General features: G+C 38.8%; 1 protein-coding gene across 1 annotated transcript in view; it reads left to right on the forward strand.

Moving 5' to 3' along the window:
* SLC26A8 (solute carrier family 26 member 8) overlaps positions 1–25,866 on the forward strand; it is a 72,947-nt gene that overhangs the window by 10,191 nt on the left and 36,890 nt on the right. Inside the window, exons 3-7 of the mRNA XM_079933573.1 lie at positions 1,659–1,798; positions 12,867–12,983; positions 14,825–15,006; positions 24,106–24,270; positions 24,962–25,111. Coding sequence (XP_079789699.1) covers positions 1,659–1,798; positions 12,867–12,983; positions 14,825–15,006; positions 24,106–24,270; positions 24,962–25,111 — 754 coding nt within the window. The remainder of the gene's footprint in view (positions 1–1,658; positions 1,799–12,866; positions 12,984–14,824; positions 15,007–24,105; positions 24,271–24,961; positions 25,112–25,866) is intronic.

Below are 25,866 nucleotides of genomic sequence, written 5' to 3' on the forward strand. Positions count from 1 at the left end.
TCCTCTAACTCCTTCCTTGATCCCTGTCAGTCTTAGGTCCTCATTATTCCATGTCCATTTTATTTTTTTGCCATGTCAGAGAGCTTTGATGACTCTCCCTAGGGTCGCTGGTCTTCCAGGGTGGCACATGGAGAGGAAGGGACACTGGACCAGATGCAGAAACAAATTGTCCCAATGCCATGCTGTATTCTCCCCCATAGAGGGCCGTAATTGGAGACAGCACACTCTCCACACCCAGGGATTCTCATAAAAATAGCAATATGTTGTTCTTTCTAAACCTATGGTCTTGCTTCTGGCTCCTGAGCAGAATTCAACAGCTGTCGATAGGAACTGTGATGGTAATAGACTGGATAGAACACTGAACTAAAAATCACGAAATCTGGATTCTAGCCCCAGTTCTACCCACACTTGTTACTGTGACCTTGGCAAAGACATTTACACTTCTTTGGCCTTAATTAGCTTAGGGACTGTAATGCTCATAGTTGTTAGAGTCAAGCATATTGAAATTACTTCTTTTCTGAGCACACATTTTAGCCTTGCATACACTGAAGTTATATTTGTTGCTACAGTCAAATCGCAATTATTCAGAGATAGCTCATACATGAAAAATCTCCATACTCTTTGTTTTCAGCCCATAATGAGATATAAATAGCAAAAAGCAATTTAAAACCATATTAGCAAAAAAAAAAAAAAAACAAACCATATTAGCTTTACTAGTGGATTAATTGATTAACAGATTGATTGATTGGTTTACAATGATTCTGCTGCTTTGATGATCTAAAGGTTTAAGTAGGTTTCCTCAATCTCAGTACTGTTGACGTTTCGGACCGTGAAATCATTTCTTGTGGAGGGCTGTCCTGTGCATTGTAGGATGTTTGGTGGCATCCCTGGCCTCTACCCACTAGATGCGAGTCGTGACAATCAAAAATGTCTCCAGACATTACCAGATGTCCCTTAGGGAACAAAATTGCTTCTGGTCACTATCCACTGGGTTAAAAGATAATAAGGCCTTATTTTATTCCCTTTTTTCCCATGGCTAATGCCATAAGCACAAGACTCCATATTCTATATTTTCTGTAAATTTCTGCACGATACAGGTCAAAGCCATGTAGAGTTAATGCTTGGTAAAAATTTTAGTATACAGGAATGATGTGAATGTGTTAATTCTCTGCCACCCACCAACAGCACATCTCAAAACACTATCCTTACCAAGAGAAAGCCATAACAGTCCATTTTTCTACTGGAAAATTTTGGTAGGTTGAATTCTTTTCAAACATTCTGTAAAACCACAGGCCTGATTCGTATGCTGGACTTACAAGGCCTAGTTCTTGTCATACATATGGCACCGGATCTCAGTTGAAGTTGATACTGTCCCCCAGGGAACATTTAGCAGTGTCTGGAGACATTTTTCATTGTCACAACTAGGGGAGGAGATGCTACTGGCATCTAATGGGTAGAGATCGGAGATGCTGCTAAACATCCTACAATGCACAGGACAGACTCACAACAAAGACTTATCCAGTCCAATATGTCCAAATATCAGTAGTGTTGAAAGAAACTCTGTTGTAGGGGAAGAAGAAGGTACTCACAATGCCTTTTCTTGGCCATGTGGGCTTTTTCTTTGGAGAACCTAATCAAGTCTCTGTTCTTTCTCACAGCTGCTCATGGTACAAGTTTCGAAGATGCATGCTTACAATCTTTCCCTTCCTAGAGTGGATGTGTTTTTATCGATTCAAGGATTGGCTTCTTGGAGACTTACTTGCTGGGATAAGTGTTGGCCTCGTGCAAGTTCCCCAAGGTAAGAAAGATACGAAGATTTTTCACCCACAGACAATACACCAGACCTGGTCACTTGCCCAGAGTAAACAAATTACTTGTGCTAGATGAATAGAAAAAAAATGTGAATTCCATTCACATCATTACCATTTGTTTCCTTACCTGCCAAATTTCTAACTCTTCTAGGGTAGTTCCAAAAGTCTCAGTTTAGTTTAGACCCCTGATACCTTCTAGAGTATTTGTAATGCCTGCTCATGGTCATTTTTTGCTCAACTAGTCATTTTATGCTCACTCCAATAGATCTCACTTGGCATTGGTTTTACTTAAAAAGGTGAAGGATAGGAAACACAGCATGCTAGCTTCCCTTCAGCAAGTTACACACACAGCAGTACAGGGGTTATTCTTTGGTCGTACAAACGGCAGTTCAGATATGACACAACAAGATCACACAGATAGGTGCGGGAGCTATCGGGCTTTAGAAGCCTCATTTCCCAAATAGAAACCAACATCTCTTGTAATTCCCATAACTGATGCCTCCATGGGTCCCACAGCGACATGCCCAGTTACAAGAGTCATTGTGCTCTGAGAAGCTCAAAACTAAGGCTTCCCACAAGATATTAATCTTTAATTCATAGTCCCCTTGGTCCAGGTAGAATATACTAATCAGGCTCCTTTTACCATAACTAATGTTGGCTGGTAACACAGCTGACCTTCCACCATTATCAGGTTTCCAAAGAAACAGAGCTAGAAGGTTAACCCAAGATCAACTTGATCAGAGAAAGAGAAAGGATTTTGTGTTAATCCGTTACTCAGAGTAGTTCACAATTCCCTACGTAGTCTTTAAACACCTCTGTTTCTCTCTTCTTCTGGGGCAAACCAAGCAGTGTTGAAACTTGTGATTGTAAAGCACAAATGAAGCCAACCAAAGGGGCCAGTGGCAGCTGAAATCCAACTCTGGCATAGGGCTGTTAGTTGGAGAAAAGGGATCCCTTTAAAATAATTAATTAATTATCATACAGTAAAATTTACTTCTTTCATACAGTTCTATTAATTTAAACACAGGTATAGGGTTGTATAACCACGCCACAGTCAAGTTACATAACAGTTGCGTCAGCCCCAAAACTCTCTTGTGCCATCACTTTTTAGTCACATCCTCCACTAACTTCTAACCCCCGGCAACCACAGATCTCTTCTCCATCACCATAGTTCTGTCTTTTCGAAAATGTCATGTAAATGGACTCATACAGTATGTAACTTCTGAAGGGTGGCTTCTTTAATTCAGCTTTATGCCTTTGAAATTAATGCAAATTGTTATGTGCATTGATAGTTTATTCCTTTTTATTGTAGAACAATATTCCATTATATGGCTATATCACAGTTTTTTGTCCATCATTCACTTATTGACGAACATTTTGTTTCCAGTTTTGGGCCATCACAGAGTTGCTGTGAACATTCATGCACAGGTTTTCGTTTGAAAATATTTTTCGTTTCTCTAGGGTAAATAACCCAGGAGTGATATTGTTGGTTATATGGGAAGTGTATGTTTAACTTTGTAAGAAACTGCCACACTGTTTTTCCAGAGTGGCTGTACCTACCATTTTACATTTCCACCAGCAATGTATGAGAATTCTAGTTCCTCCACACCCTTGTCAGCACTTGATATTGTCAGTATTTTAAAATTAAGCTTTCTATTTTGAGTTAACTATAGATTCACATGAATTTGTAAGAAACCACAGAGAAGTCCCTTGTATCCCTTACCCACTTTCGTCAGTAGTAAATCTTGCAAAACTATAGATCAGTCTCACAATCAGGATGTTAACATTGATGCAGTCAAGATACAGAACATTTATACCACCACAAGGATCCCTCATATTGCCCTTTTATAGTCACCCCCACTTGCTCTCTGCCCCCATCCCCTCCTTAATCCCTAGCAATCACTCATCTTTTCTTCATTTCTATAATGTTATCATTTCAAGAAAGTTACATAAATGGAGTCATACAGTGTGTAACCATTTGGTATTGGCTTTTTTCACTCATCATAATTCTCTGGAGATTCATCTAGGTTGTTGTGTGTATCAATAGTTTATTCCTTTTTATTTCTGAGTAGTATTCCATGGTATGGATATACCACAGTTTGCTTAAAATTTCACCCTTGAAAGACATCTGGATTGTTTGTAGTTTTTGGCTATTACAAATATAACTATTATGAACATCTGTATGTAGGTTAGTGAACATAGTCTTCATTTCTCTGGGATAAATGTCCAGGAGTGCAATTGTTGGATTGTATAGTAGTTGGCATGTTTAATTTTCTAAGAAACTGCCAAGCTATTTTCTAGAGTGGTTGTATCATTTTACATTCCTATTGTCAATGTGTGAGTGATACCGTTGCTCTGCATCCTCACTACCATTTGGTGTAGTCACTAGTTTTTACTTTAGCCATTCTGATAGGTGTGTAGTGAGATCTCATTGTGGTTTCAGTTTGCATTTCCCTAATGGTTAATGATGTTTAATATCGTTTCATATGCTAATTCTCCATCTATACATTTTAATGAAATGGCTCTTCTTGTCTTTTGCTCATATCCTAACTGGACTGTTTGCATTTTTACTTTTGAGTTTTGAGAGTTATTTATATATTCTAGGTACTAGTCCTTTGTCTTTTGTGTTTGGCAAATATGTTCTCCCAGTCTGTAACTTTCCTTTTAATTCTCTTAACAGAGTATTTACAGAGCAAAATTACTAACTTTGATGAGGTCTACTTTTTGGTATCTGTTATTTTAGCCATTCTAAGAGATATGTAGTGGTATCTCATTGTGTTTTTAATTTGCATTTCCCTAATGGTTAATGAAGTTGAACATCTTTTCATGTTTTTATTTGCTGTCCTTCGATCCCCTTTGGCAAAGTGCCTGTTCAAGTTTTTTGCCCAGTTTTTAATTGGAATTTTTTTCTTATTGTTAATTTTTTTTTTTTTTTTTTGCAGTACGCGGGCCTCTCACTGCCGTGGCCTCTCCCGTTGCGGAGCACAGGCTTCGGGCGCACAGGCTCGGCGGCCATGGCTCACGAGCCCAGCCGCTCTGCGGCATGTGGGATTTTCCCGGACTGGGGCACAAACCCGCATCCCCTGCATCGGCAGGCGGACTCTCAACCACTGCGCCACCAGGGAAGCCCAGTCTTATTGTTAATTTTTGATAATTCTTTTTATATTCTGAGTACAAGTCCTTTGTCAGATATGTGATTTTCAAATATGTTCTCTCAGTCTGTAGCTTATCTCTTCATTCTCTTGACAGTATCTCTGGCAGAACAAAAGGTTTTAATTTTGATAAAGTCCAATTTATCAATTTTTTTTCCTTTTATGGATTGTACTTTTCTTATCATATATAAAAACTCTTCACTTAACCATCAGGTCACAAAGATTTTCTCCTATGTTTTCTTCTAAAAGTCTTACATTTTATGCTTTACTTTTAGAACTGATCCATTTTGAGTTAATCTTTAAATAAGTTGTGAAGTTTAGGTCAAGGTGTATTTTTTGCTGCATTTTTAAAGAAGACTATTCTCCAATGAATTGTTTTTGAACTCTTGTCAGAGATCAAATAGCCATATTTTTGTGGGACTATTTCTGGACTCTATTCTCTTCCATTGATGTATATGTCTACCCCTTTCCCAATATCATGTGTCAATTATTGTATCTTTTTAGTGAGTCTTAAAATTGGGTAGTGTGATTCCTCCAATTTTATTCTTTTTCGAAATTGTTTTAACTATTCTTTCATACAAATTTTAGAATCAGCTTGTCAATATCTACAAAAAATTCTTCTGAGATTTTGATAGCTATTGATTAAATTCATAGGTTACTTTGAGGAGAATTGATATCTTATTATGTTGAGTTTCCACTCCATGATCACAATAAGTCTCTTTATTTATTTAGGTGTTGCTTTAATTTCTTTCATCAGCATTTGTAGTTTGCAGCATACAGATTCTGTATATATTTTGTTAGATTTATATCTAAGTATTTCATTTTGGAAGAGATATTGTATATGGTAATTTAAAACATTTTTGGTTTCCAGTTGTGCATTGTTTGCATATAGAAATACAATTGAATTTTGTGTGTTTACCTTGTATCCTGCAACTCACTTATTAGTTCTAAGAATCTTTTGTAGATTCCCTGGGACTCACTACATTGATAGTCATATCATCTGTGAGTAGAGACAGTTATGTTTTCTTCCTTCTAATATGAATGGCTTTTATAACTTTTTCTTGCTTATTGTACTAGCTAAGACTTCCAGTATATGTTAAATAAGAGTGGTGAGAATAGACATTTTTGCTTTGTTCCTGATCTCAGGGGAGAATCATTCAATCGTTCAACATTAAGTATGATGTTAGCTGTAGGGTTTTTGTAGGTGCCCTTTATTAGGTGGAGAAAGTTTGTATCTTTTCTAGTTTGCTGAGAATTTTTATCATAAGTGAATGTTGTATTTTGTCAAAGTTTTCCCTTTAGACTGGATTACATGAATTGATTTTAAAATATTGAACTAGCCTTGTATTCCCAGAATAAAGGAGTACCTTTTAACTTTTTCATATGGCAGATACAAACCAGAATGATCCATTTGTATGTGTATATTCACTTCCAGGAAAGTATCAGAAAGTCTCTAGAGCATTCGTGTGGTGCTGAAATGAGAGACCTGAACTCTTGGCACTGATGCTTTGCCTGTGAGTCCTCTACTGACACCACTTATGAAACATCCTTCGTTTATGGTCAAAGTTTGAGGACATTTCTTTGCTAAATTTCCAAGTCATCAGTATAATTTCGTACCAAAATAAGAATGACATTAGGATGTATAAGTATACCTAGCATCCAGCACAGTATTTGGCACATAGTAGGTACTCAAGATATTTGTTGAATAATGATTACATAACTGTGTGAATGAATGAATCCAAGCAACTCTGCTGACTGACTAAGGGAATGTGTGTTATTTTAAGTAGTGTGAATAATGAAATAATTTGTAGTGTAAATAATTCAAAAGTTTTACTTATATTTAAACAGGTAGGCCCTAACGACTTAATAATTTTCTTCAGATGAAACAAAAATACTGCATGATGAAAACCTTATTAAAAAGATGCTGGCTCTTCCTTACAGTAGAATCCCAATTTACAAATGTGAAAGAAAATAGAAAATCACCATTAGTGAAAAACTACAGTCATACTTATTGGAGATAAAATCCACTAACAGAGGTTAAAATTAGTGGGTAAAAGTTTGCAATCTATGTAACAGGATTTGCATAGTTTCAAAGTATCTTCCTCAAGATATTTATCAACTACTCCACTAATTTACAGTAGAGAACCTGGGAGAAACTACCTTAAACAAGTGATCAATGCTATCACCACCAATAGTAAGACATACGGAGATCACGAATCTTGTGATATGATGCACTAAAAAGGACACAATACCATTTCTGCAGTATGCACATCAAAAATGTATAACCTTAGCATGATCATAAGGAACCTAAGCAACCCCAAACTGAGGGGCATTTGGCAAAATAGCTCATCTATTTATACTCTTCCAAAGTGTCAAAGTCAAGAAAGACAATTAAAGACTGAGGAACTATAACAGATTTTAGGACTAAGGAGAAATAACAACTAAATGGAGTAGGGAACTGTGGATAGAATCCTGGAACAGAAAAAGGAAATTAGGGGAAAAACTGTTGAAATTCAAGTAAAGTATTTAGTTAAATTTCTAATGTTAATTTCCTGATCCCAATCATTATACTATGATTATGACAATGTTAACATTAGAGGAATCTAGGTAAGGTATATATGGAAATGCTCTATTATTTTTGTAGCTTTTCTATAAGTCTAAAATTAGTTCAAAATTAAAAAATTTTTTAAGGTTTTGGAAAGTCTGGAGACTTGGTTTCTCTCTGTTTCTCCATGGCCTAAGCTTAACTGAGACTTAGACCACTTAGTTCTCAGGCCGTTACCAAGTAATTCTCTTACCTTCCCTGCATTGGTGAATTATTTGAAACCCTACATTTCAAAGGACTTTCTCCTCACGCTACATGTTGCTTATCAAGAGTAAATAGGGCTATTCAGGGACTTCTCTCGTGGCGCAGTGGTTACGCATCTGCCTGCCAATGCAGGGGACACGGGTTTGAGCCCTGGTCCAAGAAGATCCCACATGATGTGGAGCAACTAAGCACGTGTGCCACAACTACTGAGCATGCGCTCCAGAGCCCGCGAGCCACAACTACTGAGCCCGCATGCCACAACTACTGAAGCCCGTGCGCCTAGAGCCTGTGCTCTGCAACAAGAGAAGCCACCGCAATGAGAAGCCCATGCACCACAACGAAGAGTAGTCCCTGCTCACCACAACTAGGGAAAGCCTGCGTGAAGCAACAAAGACCCAATGCAGCCAATAAAAAAAAGAGTAAATAGGGCTATTCGATATTATACTGGAATTCACAGGCAGTGTATTAAAGCAAGGAAAAAAATATAAGGGTAAAGAATTGCAAAGCAAGAAATAATACATCATTCATAGATTTTTTTTTTTTTTTGCGGTATGCGGACCTCTCACTGCTGTGGCCTCTCCTGTTGCGGAGCACAGGCTCCGGACGCGCAGGCTCAGCGGCCATGGCGCATGGGCCCAGCCGCACCACGGCATGTGGGATCCTCCCGGACCGGGGCACGAACCCGTGTCCCCTGCATCGGCAGGCGGACTCTCAACCACTGCGCCACCACGGAAGCCCATAGAGATGTATTTTTTAATGTAGAAAATTCAAAAGAATCTACAGATAAATTAATAGAATTAATAAGATTTTATCAAAGTTGCTGGATATAAGATGAGTAAATAAAAATCAATTACACATTCCTTTATACCTGCAGGAAACAGAAAGTGAAAAAAAAATTTTAAATACCATTTACCAAAGCATAGTAAATATGAAGTAAGTTGTAATGAAACTAAGAAATGATGTGCAAGACCTCTATAGAGAAAATATGCAACTTTATTGAGAAATATTAATAAGGACCTAAATTAATTGAAAGATAACATTTTCCCAGAATAGGCAAATTATTTTGAAGAGCAACATGGGAGGATTTGCTTCTCCAGCTATCAAGACTGAATGTAAAGTTATAATGTTTAAGATAATGTCCATCAAAAGTAGCAAGAATAAATAAACATTCATATATACATATATTGGAATACACAGAAGGAAAATGAGCACTCTCAAGCAACTCACAGCAACATGGAAGATGCTTATATACATAATAATAAGAAAAATAAGCAGAAATAAAAATTGTATACTGTGTAATTCCATTAATATAAAGTTCAAAAGTGGACAAACCAAACTACACTGTTTAGGGATATGTATACCAGTGGTAAAACTATAAAGAAAAGCGAAGAAATTATTATCACAAAAGTCAAAATAATGAATACCTCTGTGGGGAGGGATGGAGTTGTGATTAAAGATCTGGGTGGGGATAACATGGGTGTTTGTTTTATAAATATTTATTAAGCTCAACATCTATTTTAATGAACTTTCTATTTATATATTTCACAATAAAAATGGGGATTGCTAAATTTATTACAAAACTATTACTAGACTAATTACTAAAAAAAGTAATTAAACAGTGTGGTGGACTTCCCTGGTGGTGCAGTGGTTAAGAATCTGCCTGCCAATGTAGGGGACACGGGTTCGAGCCCTGGTCCGGGAAGATCCCACATGCCACGGAGAAGCTAAGCCCGTGTGCCACAACTACTGAGCCTGCACTCTAGAGCCCGTGAGTCACAACTACTGAGCCCGCGTGCCACGACTACTGAAGCCTGCGTGCCTAGAGCCTGTGCTCTGCAACAAGAGAAGCCACTGCAATGAGAAGTCCACGCAGCGCAACAGAGTAGCCCCTGCTCGCCACAACTAGAGAAAGACTGCATGCTGCAATGAAGACCCAACACAGACAAAAATAGATAAATAAATAAATTTATATAAAAACAAAACAAACAAAACAGTGTGGTATTACAGACTTAGACAATTAGGCCAGTGGAACAGAAAAGGGTCACACATTTATATGTTGCATGGTTTGTATCAGATGTGTCACTATAGAAACAGACTTTTAAAAAATGATGTGAAACAATTGAATACTTATATAAAAAAATCAATTTGTAGACCTCTACCTCACAGCATACACAAAAATCTATTCCTTTTAGATTAAAGACCCAAATATGAAAGATAAAACTATAAAGATGTTTTTGGAATAATATAGGAGAATATCTTCATGGTCGTGAGGTAGAAAATGTTTCTTAAACAAGACACAAAAAGCACTAGCCTAAAAGGAAATGACTGTTAAGTTGAATTAAATAAAAATTAAGAACTTCTGTTTATTCAAAGACATGATGAAGGTTGAAAAGCAAACCATGGAATACCCAACAAAGGACTATAATATATATATTCCTACATATGTGTAAGGCACTGCTAAGTAAAACTGATCAACATTATTGGTAATCAATGAAGTAGAAGTGGAAATTAACTAACTCATACACACTAAAATAAAAATTCTGACAGTATCATGTGCTAATACAGATGTAGATAATGGGAGTTGTCGTACGGTGTTGGTGGGAATGTAAATCGTACAACCATTTGGAAAACAGTTTGGCATATTCTGGTAAATGCCCCAGCAGTTATGCTTCAGGGTATATCATCTTGAGGAATTTATACATCTGTGCACCTGGAATCATGTACAAGAATATTCATAGCAGCATTGTTCATAATGGCCCCCAAACTGGAAACAAAGACAGGAGACTATGTAAGCCTGGAGACAAAGAGAATGGGGAGATAGCTGCCTGGACCCTGATGGCTTTTTAGTTCTGTTTCCAGTCTCTGATGAGGCCCAACTGACCTTTGTCCTCTTTTAATAAATTTCCTATTTTGGGAATTCCTTGGTGGTCCAGTGGTTAGGACTCAGTGCTTTCACTGCCAGGGTCCAGGATCAAGCCTGGGTTGAGGAACTAAGATCCCGCAAGCTGGGCGGTGCAGTCAAAAAAAATTCTTCTCTTTTGCTCAAGCTGATTTGAGCAGGTTTTCTGTTACTTGCAGTCAACTGAGGCTTGCTTAGGGAAAATATGTGGAAGGGGAACCTATAAATTACAAAAGACTCAAGAGACATATCTACTAATGTGAGGACCTAATTTGATATAAACACAAAAATTGTGAAAGAAAGCACAACAACAACAACATCAACAAAACAAAACACAACATATAATAGCAAATAACTTTTTTAAAAGATCACCCCCAAACCCACCATACCTCTGGTTCAAGGTCTCTCAGGAGGTGGCAGTCAAGTTGTCAGTTATCTCAAGGCTCTACTGAGGCTGGAGGATCAGCTTCCAGGCTCACCCGTGTTTGCTGGCAGGCCTGGGTTTCTCGCCATGTGGGCCTCTACATGGGCTGCTTGAGTGTCCTCACAACACGGCTGCTGGTAGGACCGTGTATGGGGCCCAGTGCAAGGTGAAAATGCGGCGTCCCTAGTTCAGAAATTATCCAGAATTTCAAGATGGTCAGAGTAGAGCATTAAGCCAAGTGTGGAGCCTTTCTAAGCCCAGGGCACTGTGTGATTGCATAGGTCACACACCCATGAAGTCAACTCTGGCAGCTGATGACCTGAATGAAAGAGAGAGCCAGAGAGCAACCAAGACAGGAGCCACAGTCTTGCAACCTAATCTCAAAAGTGACATCATTTTTGTTGTAGCCTATTTATTAGAAGTAAGTTATTTCATGCTTTAGGGGTGGAGCTCAAAAAAGGGCATGAATACCAATTAGCCATTGTAGATCATCTTAGAGGTGGTCTACCAGTACAACCATGTATGAGAAATCAGGGAAATTTGAACATTGACTGGATATTTGATGATGTTAAAGAACCATTAATAATTTCTTAGGTGTGATGATGGTATTGTACTCAAAAGAGGGTGTTTTTAAAAAAGATATATACTGAAAATATCTACAGGTGAAATGATTTAGTGTTTTGGATTTGCCTCAAAATAATATGGGATGGGAGAGGAATGGGGGCATTGATGAAACAAGATTGGCCATGAGTTGACCATTGTTGAAGTGGGTGATCGGTACTTGGGGGTTCATTATACTCTATTTTTCAATAAGTTTAAACTTTTCCATTAAAAAAAGCCTTGCTCGTTTAAGGCGATAAATTGGCTCACTGGATTCATAACTGATTTCTGATGAGCACACTGGTATGATGTAAATTGAAGAGAGTCCCTCAGGGCAGGAGCTGTGGACTTGAGACGTCAAAGGATGACACCATGAATGTTAATCCATTTGCCTCAAAATTTGCAAATTCTCATCGTGCTTCTTAGAAAAGAAAGTAAGTATTGAAGAAGGAGCTGAAGGAAGAGACTGGAGTGGTTGGCATATGCAAGAGAGACAACACATACCAACTTGGAGTCACGTCAGTTAAGTGTGACAATCCTTACCTGTTCTCCAGCTTTTTCTCCAGCCCTGGAGGATTCCTAGGGCCTTCTTGTACTAGACTGGGGGTAAGAATGGGGCTCTTCTGAGCTGTTGGAATTAAAGGTCTTATTGCTGTGATGTTTGCTTTCCATGATTTGCATGAAGGCCTCACAGTGAAAGGTGTTTAAGCCTATGATTTAGAATTGATGTGTAAGAGCTTGTGATAAAATAGGAAGAGAAGGGCTTCCCTGGTGGCGCAGTGGTTGAGAGTCCGCCTGCCGATGCAGGGGACGCGGGTTTGTGCCCCGGTCCAGGAAGATCCCACATGCCGCGGAGCAGCTGGGCCCCTGAGCCATGGCCTCTGAGCCTGCGCGTCCGGAGCCTGTGCTCCGCAACGGGAGAGGCCACAGCAGTGAGACGCCCATATACAGCAAAAAAAAAAAAAAAAAAAAAAAAAAATAGGAAGAGAAGTTAGAAATCAAAGGAGATAATAAAAAGTACTAATTAAGGGCTGTATGCCAAGGGATTCTGTTACCATAGTCAGCTGTATACATGGGTCATTTTTATTTTAAATATTCTTTATAGCTTTTATTTCAGGTGACTTTTAAAAGCCAGGCTACCTTTGCTTACTTAAAGTATCTTGCTTTTCAGGCCTGACGTTTGGTTTGCTGGCAAGGCAACTGGTTCCTCCTCTCAATATCTCTTATGCAGCTTTCTGTGCTTCAATAATTTATGGAATTTTGGGATCATGTCATCAAATGTCCATTGGTGAGTTCAGTGCCGGAACCACAGGAGGTGGATGAAGTCTCCATCTCAGTCATTTGCTTATTGCTAAGGAACCCAAGCTAAAGCTATGTTTAAGGTAGAAAGAAAGGAGGCAGAAGATGGATATTCTATCCATAGCATTAGTGTTCAGATTTTAGAAATTGAACACTTCTTTTGTGGTATTATTAATGTCACCACCAGACAAACAGGCCAGCAAGCTATTAAAGGAATTATAGGACAAGAGGTACTTTTCTTGGTGAAATTACCACATGTTGGAATCTGACTATCCTCAACCTGGAAGATCCAGAAATGATTTTGCCCAAACTCCTAGAGTGGATCCACTTTTCAGCTGTACCCCTAATAACCAAAATCTGTGGACCTGATTTATAATAATCATGTCAGGGCTTCCTTGGTGGCACAGTGGTTAGGAATCCGCCTGCTGCCGGAGACACGGGTTCGAGCCCTGGTCTGGGAAGACCCCCACATGCCGCAGAGCAACAAAGCCCCTGTGCCACAACTACCGAGCCTGCACTCTACAGCCCGCGAGCCACAACTACTGAGCCTGTGTGCCACAACTACTGAAGCCCACGCGCCTAGAGCCTGTGCTCCGCAACACGAGAAACCACCGCAATGAGAAACCTGTGCACTGCAGCAAAGAGTAGCCGTTGCTCACTGCAACTAGAGATAGCCTGCGTGCAGCAATGAAGCCCCAATGTGGCCAAAAATAAATAAATAAATAAAATAAATTTATATAAAAAATAACAATAATCACGTCAGATTATTAACTTACATTGAGAAAATGCTGTCATAGTAATCAAAGCACTCAAACCCACAAGATAAACACTTTTCTTCCCTGAGTCAAAAGTCCATCTACTAATTTATAATTGGAAATGACTGTTACAGAGACCAGACTAGCTGAAGTTCATATAATTAGCACAATTACTTCCCCTAGGTGAACCCATACAGAAATCAAATCACAAAATGCCCTGAGAGTCTCAGAAGGCCATCGCCAACATTCACTCAGTAAAGTGCCTTTTTCTGAGCTTCCACACTGTGTAACTGACCAAGCAACCAACACTGACCATTCTGACTGTCACAGTTTTTCTCCAGGTCTGTTTGTATATTCAGTCCAGTTCCCATCCCATTCTGTTGAGTGCTCCTTTGCCTTTTTTAAGGACAATATTCCATATCTTTCCTAAAATCTATCATGTGTTGATTTTACATTTGAACACTAAGAGAACTATTTTATTCCCATTTTTCCAAGTTCCCAGAGCACATTACAATCATTTCCAAATACTGATAACAAGGGCTACTAGAGTTTTGTTTCTGTTAGGTATTTTAAAGGTAAGATTTGCCTTTGCCTCCCTTATGCTGATAGTAGAAGTAAATGAAATTATATTTGAAATAGGTTTAGCTCCATGTCATTTTGCACCTATTAAATCCTTCATAAGTGTTAGGTATTATTTTTCTTCTTATTATTATTGATTAGCTTTGTTTTCTGATCCTTTCACCACCATCTCATGTTTTACCGTTTCTAAGAACAGGCACAGTGGCTGAGCCTGATATATATTTCTAGTCAATTTCTCTTTAATCCTACTCCATATGCCCATGATGCAAAGAGGTTAATACCTAGACCACCAAGATCTAAAACTTGTGAGTTCGTTACAGTACGTGGAGCCAGAGTTCTTTTCCCTGCTCTTTCTTATTTCTTGGTGGCCACTTTCAAATAAGAAAAGTTTGTCAGATCAAGAACAAAACATCAGACCATGCCTTGCTTTTGTCAATATCTGTCAGTTTACCTGGACTTAAAACCTCACCTTCTGCCTGAACATTTTCTTTCATAGGTACATTCTTCCTTGTGAGTGCTCTGACGATCAATGTCCTGAGGACATACCCATTCAACGGTGGCCATGTAATACTGGGAACTTTCATCAAGGATGACTTTTCTAACCTCTCCTTCTTTGAGAACTATAACAAATCCTTGAGTGTGATGGCATCCACAACGTTGCTGACTGGGATTATTCAGGTAGGACCTGAGTCTCTGAACCCCTAAAAAAGCAATAAATAAATAAAGGGTCTGCACGTGGACCCCTTCCTTTAATTGCTCCTGTTACCCATTGTGATATATCTGGAACTTAAGTGATTTAAGTTTTCAAAAACTTATGGGTCTTGTGGATAGGCTATCTCCTCAGTAACAAAACTTCTCCCTCCTCTGAAGTCTACCACATTGGTTTAGGATGACATACTCAATATTCTCATCAGTCCCTGATACTCTAAGACTAAAGAAGTGTCCCAGGGACTGTGGCCTAGAGTTCTACTCATGATTTCACGTTTTATTATTATTATTTTTTTTTTTTTTTTTTTTTTGCGGTACGCGGGCCTCTCACTGTTGTGACCTCTCCCATTGCGGAGCACAGGCTCCGGACGCGCAGGCTCAGTGGCCATGGCTCACGGGCCTAGCTGCTCCGTGGCATGTGGAATCTTCCTGGACCGGGGCACGAACCCGTGTCCCCTGCATCGGCAGGCGGACTCTCAACCACTGCGCCACCAGGGAAGCCCATGATTTCACGTTTTAAAAAATTTCTTTCTATTCTTTCAACAAGAATAGCATTCATGGGATCACATACTATATTTTTGGTTAGTGACCATTAGAGTCAGACCTGAAATCCTTTTTCTGCAATGATGGGACTCAGCTAATGGGCAATATCAATGACTTATTAAAATATCAAACCTTATTTTGGGCTTATTTTTAATTTCTTCTGTGAGTCTACCATCTGAAGTGTCACCCACTGAACTAAAGTCACATATTTCAGTTTTATTTCTCTTTCTTCTCAGCTAACCTGCTCTATAGCTAATTTTCACTGATTTCCCCTGGGGCCATCTTTTATTAGGCAAGGACTTATTGGAAGCCTACAAAGGCAGGCTATTATGGTAGGCTGACCCCAGCCCTGACACTTACCAGCTATGTGACTTACTTAAGTTATCTTACCTTCGTGGGCCTCAGTTTCTTCATGTTTAAAATGGGAAAAATAATATTTGTATTGCAGAGTTCTTGTGAGGATTAAGTGAGAAAATGCATGCAAAGCATTCAGCCCAGAGCCTGTCACATAGTAAGTGTTAATAAATTATAATTACCAAGTATAGAGAAATGAAATTTGTACTTTAATAGAGACCAAAAATTTTTTTAAAAAAGATATAATACCAGGCTTCCCTGATGGTGCAGTGATTGAGAGGCCGCCGGCCAATGCAGGGGACGTGGGTTTGAGCCCTGGTCCGGGAAGATCCCACATGCCGCGGAGCAGCTAGGCTCGTGTGCCACAGCTGCTAAGCCTGTGCTCTGGAGCCTGTGAGCCACAACTACTGAGCCCACGTGCCACAACTACGGAAGCCCACGTGCCCAGAGCCCATGCTCTGCAACAAGAGAAGGCACTGCAATGAGAAGCCCATGCACCACAACGAAGAGTAGCCCCTGCTTGCTGCAACTAGAGAAAGCCCGCAAGCAGCAACGAAGACCCAGTGCAGCCAAAAATAAATAAATAAAATAAATAAATTTATTAAAAAAATAAAAATAAAAAGATATAATACCTGTGTTTAAAATATTCAATCTTGTAGGTGAAGACAAAATAACAGGCAGTAAGTCAGCAACCTATTAATTATCTAAGTGGCCTTGGCAAGTTCTTTCCCCTTGTTTGAGTGTCATTTTTTTTTCATGTAATAAAGGAGGAGATATTCCATTTACAGAAAGATGGAATATATGTACTTTTACCTATTCCTCCTGCTAAGAAAACTAAAAACCTTGGAAAATTATATACAAAACAAACGTAAAATGACTCTGGAAGGTGAAGAGAAGAAGACAAACTGGCTCAGACCCAAGGAACAACACAGTGGTGAATTCCTTGGGTTTTCTTCTTTGCCTCATATATCTCAGACTTGGTGCTGAAGAAGCCAGAAACCCAAAATGCCAACACGGGCAGACCAAAAAAAAGCCCCAACAAAAGTCTGCTCTTTATAGCCACAGGACCAGGAAAGACTAGCAAGACTGAAAACTTTTACCCAATAACTGCTCTACTCCAGACAAACACCAAACAAAACAAAACAAAACAAAACAAAAACAACCTGTGGTGTCATCCCCACTCATGCCAGCAAAGGCCAAGCAGGGAGCCCAGACTTCCACACTCACCCAGCTGTAATAAGGTAGCCACCTGGGGTATTGTCAGAGAAGGCCTGGGAGTCAAGGGAGTCAAGACTTTCATCTCCACGGGGCAGTAATGAGACACCCTTCCTAATCCTTGCTGGGGTGTGTCAGAGAAAGCCTAGTGAAGGGTCAGGTCTTTCACCCAACACAGCAGTAATGATGACAACCCCCTCTTCAGCAGTGTCAATGGAGGCGTTGTAGGGAGAAATAAAGGCATTTCTGTCTCTCCCAGCCAGGATGGGAGGCCTAGTGGGGAGCCAGAACTTCCATCCCTTCCCAGCAAAAATGAAGAGTCCCTATTGCCTCAAGTGTCAGTGGATTTTGAGAGGATTTTGAGAGGAGAACCTGGACTTCTGCCTTACCAGGCAGTAACAAGGTAGCACCTTCCCCTTCCCCTGCCAGCACTTTATCAAAATAAGCTGGCTAAAACAGAAGGTTTAAATAAGATCCAGAGTCTTATAGCATAGTACACAAAATGTCAACAATTAAACTGAAAATAACTTGTCATATCAAGAACTGAGAACATTTCAACTTAAATGAAGAAAGACAAGAAAAAGATGCCAGCACTGAGATGATAGAGATATCAGAATTATCTGGGATAAATTATAAAGCAGCCATCCTAAAAACGCTTCAGCAACCAATTATGAACATGCTTGAAACAAGTGAAAAAATAGAAAGTCTTAAAAAGTAAATAGAAGATGTAAAGAAGAACCAAATGAAAATTTTGGAGCTGAAAAATACAGTAACCAAAATTAAAAATTCAAAGGATGGGCTCAACAGCAAAATGGAGGAGACAGAGGAAAAAAATCAATGAACTTGAAGACAGAACAATAGAAATTACCCAGTCCGAACAACAGAGAGAAAATAGACGGAAAAAAAAATTAACAGAGCCTTAGGGACAAATGGGACTATAAAAAAAGCTCTAAAATTTGTGTCATAAGCATCCCAGAAAGGGAGGAGAAAAAAGATGGGGCTGAGTTATTTGAAGAAATAATAGCTGAAAACTCCCCAAATTTGGCAAAAAATATAATCCTACGGATTTAAGAAGCTTGGAAAAACCCAAAGAAGATAAATCCATAGAAATCCACATCAAGACAAATCATGTTTTGTTTTGTTTTTTTAATTTTTGGCTGCATTGGGTCTTTGTTGCCATGCTCAGGCTTTCTCTAGTTGTGGCGAGTGGGGCCCATTCTTCATTGCGGTGCACAGGCTTCTCATTGCGGTGGCTTCTCTTGTTGCGGAGCACGAGCTCTAGGCATGTGGGCTTCAGTAGTTGCGATGTGTGGGCTCAGCAGTAGTGCCACATGGGCTCAATAGTTGTGGCTTGCGAGCTCTAGAGTGCAGGCTCAGTAGTTGTGGTGCATGGGCTCAGTTCCTCCGTGGCATGTGGGATCTTCTCTGACCAGGGCTTGAACCCATGTCCCCTGCATTGGCAAGTGGATTCTTAACCACTGCACCACCAGGGAAGTCCCCATAGTCAACTTCTGAAAACTAAAAACAGTGAAAAAAAAATCTTGAAAGCAGTGAGAGAAACACTGCACTACAGGAGGAAAATAATTTAAATGATAGCAGATTTCTTGTTAGAAACCATGGAGACCAGAAGGAAATTGCACAATATTTTTTGTTTGCTGAAAGAACTGTCAATCCAAAATCATAGCCTCAGTGAAAATATCCTTCAAGAATGAAGAAGAGGGATTTCCCTGGTGGTGCAGTGGTTAAGAATCCATCTGCCAATACAGGCAACACAGGTTCAAGCCCTGGTCCGGGAAGATCCCACATGCTGCAGAGCCCATGCATCACAACTACTGAGCCTGCGCTCTAGAGCCTGCGAGCCACAACTACTGAGCCCACATGCCACAACTACTGAAGCCTGCATGTCTAGAGGCCATGCTCCACAACAAAGAGAAGCCACCGCAATGAGAAGCCCACATACCGCAACAAAGAGTAGCCCCCGCTCGCCACAACTAGAGAAAGCCCACATGCAGCAATGAAGACCCAACACAGCCAAAAATAAATACACTAATTAAAAAAAAAAAAGAATGAAGGAGATACCAAGGCGTTCTCAGATGAAGCAAAACTAAGAGAATTTGTCACCAGCAAGACCTACCCTAAAAGAATGGCTAATGGAAGTTCTCTAAACAGAAAGGAAATGATAAAAGAAGGCATCTTGGAACATCAAGAAGGAAGAAAGAACAATGGAAAAGGAAAAATATGGATAAATATGGTAGTTTTCCTTGCTTGTTGGGTTTTCTAAATTATGTTCAATGGTTGAAACAAAATTATAACACTGATGTGGTTCAAAATGAATATGGAAGAAATACTTAAAACAATTCTTTTATAAAAAACATAAAGGGAGGTAAAGTTTCTATAATTTGCTCAAACTGGTAAAATGTTTACACCGGTAGACTGTGATAAGTTATGCATATATAATGTAATACCTAGGACAACCACTTAAAATCTATACAAAGAGATACACTCAAAAACACTATAGATAAATCAAAATGAAATTCTAAAAAATGTTCAAGTAACCAATGAAATCAGGAAAAATAAAGAGTTGAAAAACAGAGAAAACAAACAGGAAAATGGCAGACTTAAGCCCTAACGTATTGACATTTACATTAAAGTTAGAGACTGACATATTTAGAAATATGCTGTCTACAAGAAACATCAAATATAATAATATAGACAGGTTGAAAGTAAAAAAATGGAAAGATAGATCATGCAAATATTAATCAAAGGAAACAGGATTGACTATATTAATATCAGATAAATTAGACTTCAGAGCCAAGAAAATTACCAGAGGTAGAGAGGGACATTATATAATGATAAAAGTATCAGTCTACCAAGAAGACATAGCAATCCTACAAAGGTATGCACCAAACAACAGAGCTACAAAATATGTGAAGCGAAAACTGATATAACTGGAAAGGAGAAATAGACAAATCCACAATTACATTTGGAGACTTCAACACCCCTCACTCAACAATTGATTGGACAACTAGACAGAAAATCAGCAAGCATATAATAAAATTCAAAATATCAACAACACCAATAGGATTTGAGACATTTACAGAATACTCCCACCAATAACAGCAGAATACACATTCTTTTCAACAACCCATGGAACATACAGCAAGATAGACTGTATCCTGAGCTATAAAACAAACCTCAATAAATTTAAAAGAATTGAAATCAAACAGTATGTTCTCTGACCACAGTGGAATCAAACTAGAACTCAATAACAAAAAGTTAACAGGAAAGTCTCCAAATATCTGGATACTACTAAACAGCATACTTCTAAATAATCCATAAGTCAGGTAGGAAATCCCAAGGGAAGTTTTTAAAAAATACATTGATGTAGGGACTTCCCTGGTGGTGCAGTGGGTAAGAATCTGCCTGCCATTGCAGGGGACATGGGTTCAATCCCTGGTCCAGGAAGATCCCACATGCTGCGGAGCAACTAAGCAACTAAACAACTACTGAGCCTGTGCTCTAGGGCTGGCGAGCCACAACTACTGAGCCCACGTGCTGCAACTACTGAAGCCCACGCGCCTAGAACCCATGCTCCGTAACAAGAAAAGCCGCCGCAATGAGAAGCCCGTGCACCACAATGAAGAATAGCCCCCACTCGCCACAACTAGAGAAAGCCCGCATGCAGCAACAAAGACTCAACGCAGCCAAAAATAAATAAAATTAAATCTTAAAAAAAATACCTTGAAGTAAATGAAAATAAAACATACCAAAATTTTTGGAACACAGCTAAAGCAGTGCTGAAAAGGAAATTTATAGCACTAAAATGCATACAGTAGAATAAAGAAAATGTCTCAAATTAATAATAAAAGCTCCCTCTTCAAAACCTAGAAAAATAAGAGCAAATTAAACCCAAAATAAGCAGAAGGAAGGAAATAATAAAGAGCAAAAATGAATGAAATTGGAAAGTTTACATACTGATGATTCCATTTATGTAAAATTCTTGAAGTGACAAAATTATAGAAATGAAGAATAGATTAGTTGTCGCCAGGGATTAAAGATGGGTAGAGGTCAGAGGATGGAGATTGGAGGTAGAGATGAGAGGTAAGAGGCTATTAAAGACAACAGGAGGGATCTTTGTGCTGATGGAATTATTTTGTAACTTGGTTGTATTGATGTCAGTATCCTGATTGTGGCATTGTATCAATACTATAGTTGTGCAAGATGTTATCATTGGGGTAACTGGGTAAACCGGATCTCTGTGTGTTGCTTTTTTACAATTTCATGTCAATCTACAATTATTTAAAATAAAAAGTTTAAATTAAAAAAAAGTCTGAACTAGATATTAATAGCTAACATTTATTGCTATGTGCTGTCAATATTCAAAGCACTTTACATGTTTTATCTCATTTGATCCTCACAACACCCCCCTGTATGAGGGTAGGTATTATTCTGGTACTTATTTTAAAGAAATAAAGGTATAAAGAGGTTAAGTGAATTGCCCAAGGTCACATAACCAGTACGATTCAAAACTGGGATTCAGGCTCAGTTTGTCTACCTCTAGAATCTGTGCACTAGATAATCTTAAAGTGAAAACTAGTGTTAATAAAAGTGAAGAGTTTGTTGTCAAAAGAATATGAAGTGGGGACTTCCCTGGCAGTCCAGTGGTTAAGAGTCCACGCTTCCACTGCAGAGGGCATGGGTTCGATCTCTGGTTGGGGAATTAAGATCCCACATGATGTGCAGTGTGGCCAAAAAAAAAGAATATGAAGTGAAGGAATAACTTTTAGCTGGGATGGAGTTGTCTGGGAAGGAAACAACCATTTATTGAGCCTTTCCTTCATTCATCAAACATTTAGTACAGAACTTCCTCAGCTTATGATGGAGTTGCATACTGATAAACCCATGGTAAGTTGAAAATACTGTAAGTCGAAAATACATTTAATACACCTAGTTTACCAAACATCATAGCTTAGCCTGGCCTACCTTAAACGTGCTCAGAACACTTACATTAGACTACACTTGGGCAAAATCATCTAACACATTATCTATTTTATAATAAAGTGCTGAATATCTCATGTAATTTGTTGAATACTGTACTAAAGGTGAAAAACAGAATGGCTGTCTGAGTACAGAATAGTTATAAGTGTATCAGTTGTTTACCCTCATGATTGTTTGGCTGACTAAGAGCTGTCGCTCACTGCCACTGCCCGGCATTACAACAGAGTATCATACAGCATATGGCTAGCCCAGAAAAAAAAATACCAAAATTCAAAGTACGGTTTCTACTGAATGCATATGCTTTTGCACCATCGTAAAGCTGAAAAAAATGTTAGAACCATTGTAATTTGGGAACTGTCTGTACTTGTTTTCAATAAGGATGGCAGATAGGTTTCATGTCACAGACCAATTCTGACTGACAATTGATGCCTAGAAAATTACATTAACATCAGATTCTGATGCCACATCACAGCTGGGTAAGGAAGAGTTCTATGGTTAATTATAGATATTTTCCATTTACAAGGTGGAAGGAAGGGATGGCATGAAGAAAGAATGGTACATATTTGCATCTGTCACTATTTTCAGATTTGAGCTAAGTGTTTTACGTGAATTATGTAGTGTAATCCATACAAAACACTGCATGTTGGGTATTATTCATTCTATAGGTGAGGAGACTGAGGTTTGGAGAGTTTAATAAACTTGCCCAAACTCACTCAGGCAGTGAGAGGTAGAGCCAGCATTGAAGCCAAGTTCTCCATCCCCAGGAATCATGCTGTTTGCACCACACCTCCTGAAGAAGAGAAGTTTCAATGAGCTTTTGAAAGAGATGATAAACATGGTGGCAAAGAGATGGCAGAGGGGTTTGGGCATAAGCACAGAAGTAAAAATCAGCCAGCCACACTAATGACAGGAAGCAGATTGGCCTGACTAGAGTAAAGGAGCATATTGGGCAGTAATGACAGGACATTAAGGGAGACCAATTGCCCAGCTAACTGAAAGCTTTGAAACAAAAAGCTTTTAAAGCTAATAGATTTATTCTTCCAAGTTTGTTTTCTGAGAGTTCCTAGTGCAGTGGAAGATGAAGCAGTGACAATAGAAGACTTCATGACTTTTGTTTTTCTTTCCCCATCTTCTTCATTGGGCTGTGTCATTTTTCTTAACCTACCCTCTTAAGAGGGTTGGGGCTCACCCCCTATCCATAATTTTACAATTTTTTTTATTATAAAAGATGAACATGTATATTGCAAAAAATCTCAAATAATAAAAAAGTGTATAAATTACAAATATTGCCCCAAACTTTTAATCCCATTCCCCAAAGGTAACTTCTGTTAATAGTTTGGCATCTATCCTTTTAGATGCTTTGCTTGTTTATTACATAACATTTAAAAAGTTTATTTACATATATATGCATGTGTACATGTAAAATGCTATATCATACATGTATTTATGTATAATCCTGAAGACATAAATTCAGCTTAATCATTCTTCGTAAAGATAAGCGTCAAAGGCCAGAAAGTTTAAGCTGGAACCCAGTTTGTTTTAATATTTTCCTTTGCGAAAAGCTGCATTCCTCACAGGGATATTAACCTCTCATGAAGAGGGCTATCAAAGCTTCTAGTGAAAAGGGCTTTGAAAAGGCAAGGTCTTGTTCTGATCACTTTGTCACTGTTAACCCCACATCAACAAGGTCAGTAGATTCTAGAGTAAGAACTTAAGCTTATAAACTCGTGAAGAAAGGAGTGTGGTCTTATGTCTGTAGGAAACCTCTGAATCAACACCAAGGACCTACCTTAGCTCATCAATTTCAGTTGATTAGGGAAAGAGGAACAAGAGTTATCAAAGGGGCCTAACTTAACTTTTTTTTTGGAACCCCTCTGGAGTTTGCCTAATTGGTGACATTGCTGGTTTGATGACATTCCTCCTCACTCTGGTTTTCTTTTCCATCTGAACCCCCTACAGCTATCAATGGGCATGTTAGGTTTTGGCTTCATTATCACTTACATTCCGGAGGCTGCAATCAGTGCTTACCTGGCTGCCACGGCACTACACATTATGCTGTCCCAGTTGACCTGCATCTTCGGGATTATGATTAGTTTCCATTCTGGTCCCATCTCCTTCTTCTATGTGAGTAATTTCTACCCTCACCTAGACTTACAAATGCCCCTCCCCTTGCCTCCAAAAAAGTAGACCCAAGTGGAGAGACTCCTGCATAGGCAGCTGGGTCAAGAGAGTCCTAGAAATAATTTCACCTCTTCTAGATTTACAGTCTTGATTAATTGCAGATGCCAGTTGGACCATGTTCCCAGTTGCATTAACCATTTCACCCCAGCCTTTTAAACCAACGTGAGTTATATTAAAATTTGGTCTTTGAGATACTGTATTATCATACTTCTTCCCGTTGCATGCCTCCTGAAAGACATATATCCTAAAACATAATATATACAGAATATAAAATGCAAAGTAGTCCCTGAATGCAAGCATGTCCTAGGAGCCAAGCTAAACATACATGGTCTGGGAAAATTGATAAAGAATAGGCTAACAAACAGAACTCCTGGGTCCTTTCCACTACACTGAAACATAGAAAGTGTATTATCTTCTTACTGGACATTATAGTCTCTTAATATATCATTTTCAATTAAAAAATATGTATCCACCTACTTGCTCTCACTGTTCTAGTAATGCTCATAAAGACCTCTGTGCCCAGCAACACTGCCTAGGGACTTCCTTTTCAACTAATTTAGAAACAGTGTCATTTTCTAGATTTAGGCAATTATCACATCCCTTTCTAAGCCTCTGTAATTTTGTTTTCTTTCAGAACATAATTAACTACTGTATAGGTCTCCCCAAAGCTAATTCCACCAGCATCTTACTATTTCTAACTGCTATTGTTGCTCTGAGAATCAACAAATGTATCAGAATTTCCTACAATCAGTACCCCATCAAGTTTCCCATGGAAATTTTTCTGGTAGGTGTTTTCATTTTGTTTTGTTTTGTTTTGCTTTTTATTGGAGTATAGTTGCTTTACAATGTTGTGTTAGTTTCTGCTGTACAGCAAAGTGAATCAGTTATACGTATACATATATCCCCTCTTTTTTAAATTTCCTTCCCATTTAGGTCACCACAGAGCACTGAGTAGAGTTTCCTGTGCTATACAGTAGGTTTTCATTAGTTGTCTATTTTATACATAGTAGTGTATATAAGTCAATCCCAATCTCCCAATTCATCCCATCCCCCTTCCCCCGTTGGTATCCATAAGTTTTTTCTCTACATCAGTGTCTATTTCTGCTTTGAAAACTGGTTCATCTGTATCATTTTTCTACATTCCACATATATGTGTTAATATACCATATTTGTTTTTCTCTTTCTGACTTACTTCACTCTGTATGACAGTCTCTAGGTCTATCCACATCTCTGCAAATGGCATTATTTCATTCCTTTTTATGGCTGAGTAATATTCCATTGTATATAGGTACCACATCTTCTTTATCCATTCCTCTGTGGATGGACATTTAGGTTGCTTCCATGTCCTGGCTATTGTAAATAGTACTGCAATGAACATTGGGGTACATGTATCTTTTTGAATTATGGTTTTCTCCCAGTATATGCCCAGGAGTGGGATTGCTGGGTCATATGGTAATTTTAGTTTTAGTTTTTTGAGGAACCTCCATACTGTTCTCCATAGTGGTTGTACCAGTTTACATTCCCACCAACAGTGTAGGA

This window comes from Stenella coeruleoalba (assembly GCF_951394435.1).
Source record: "Stenella coeruleoalba genome assembly, chromosome: 10".
Taxonomy (NCBI): Eukaryota; Metazoa; Chordata; class Mammalia; order Artiodactyla; family Delphinidae; genus Stenella; species Stenella coeruleoalba.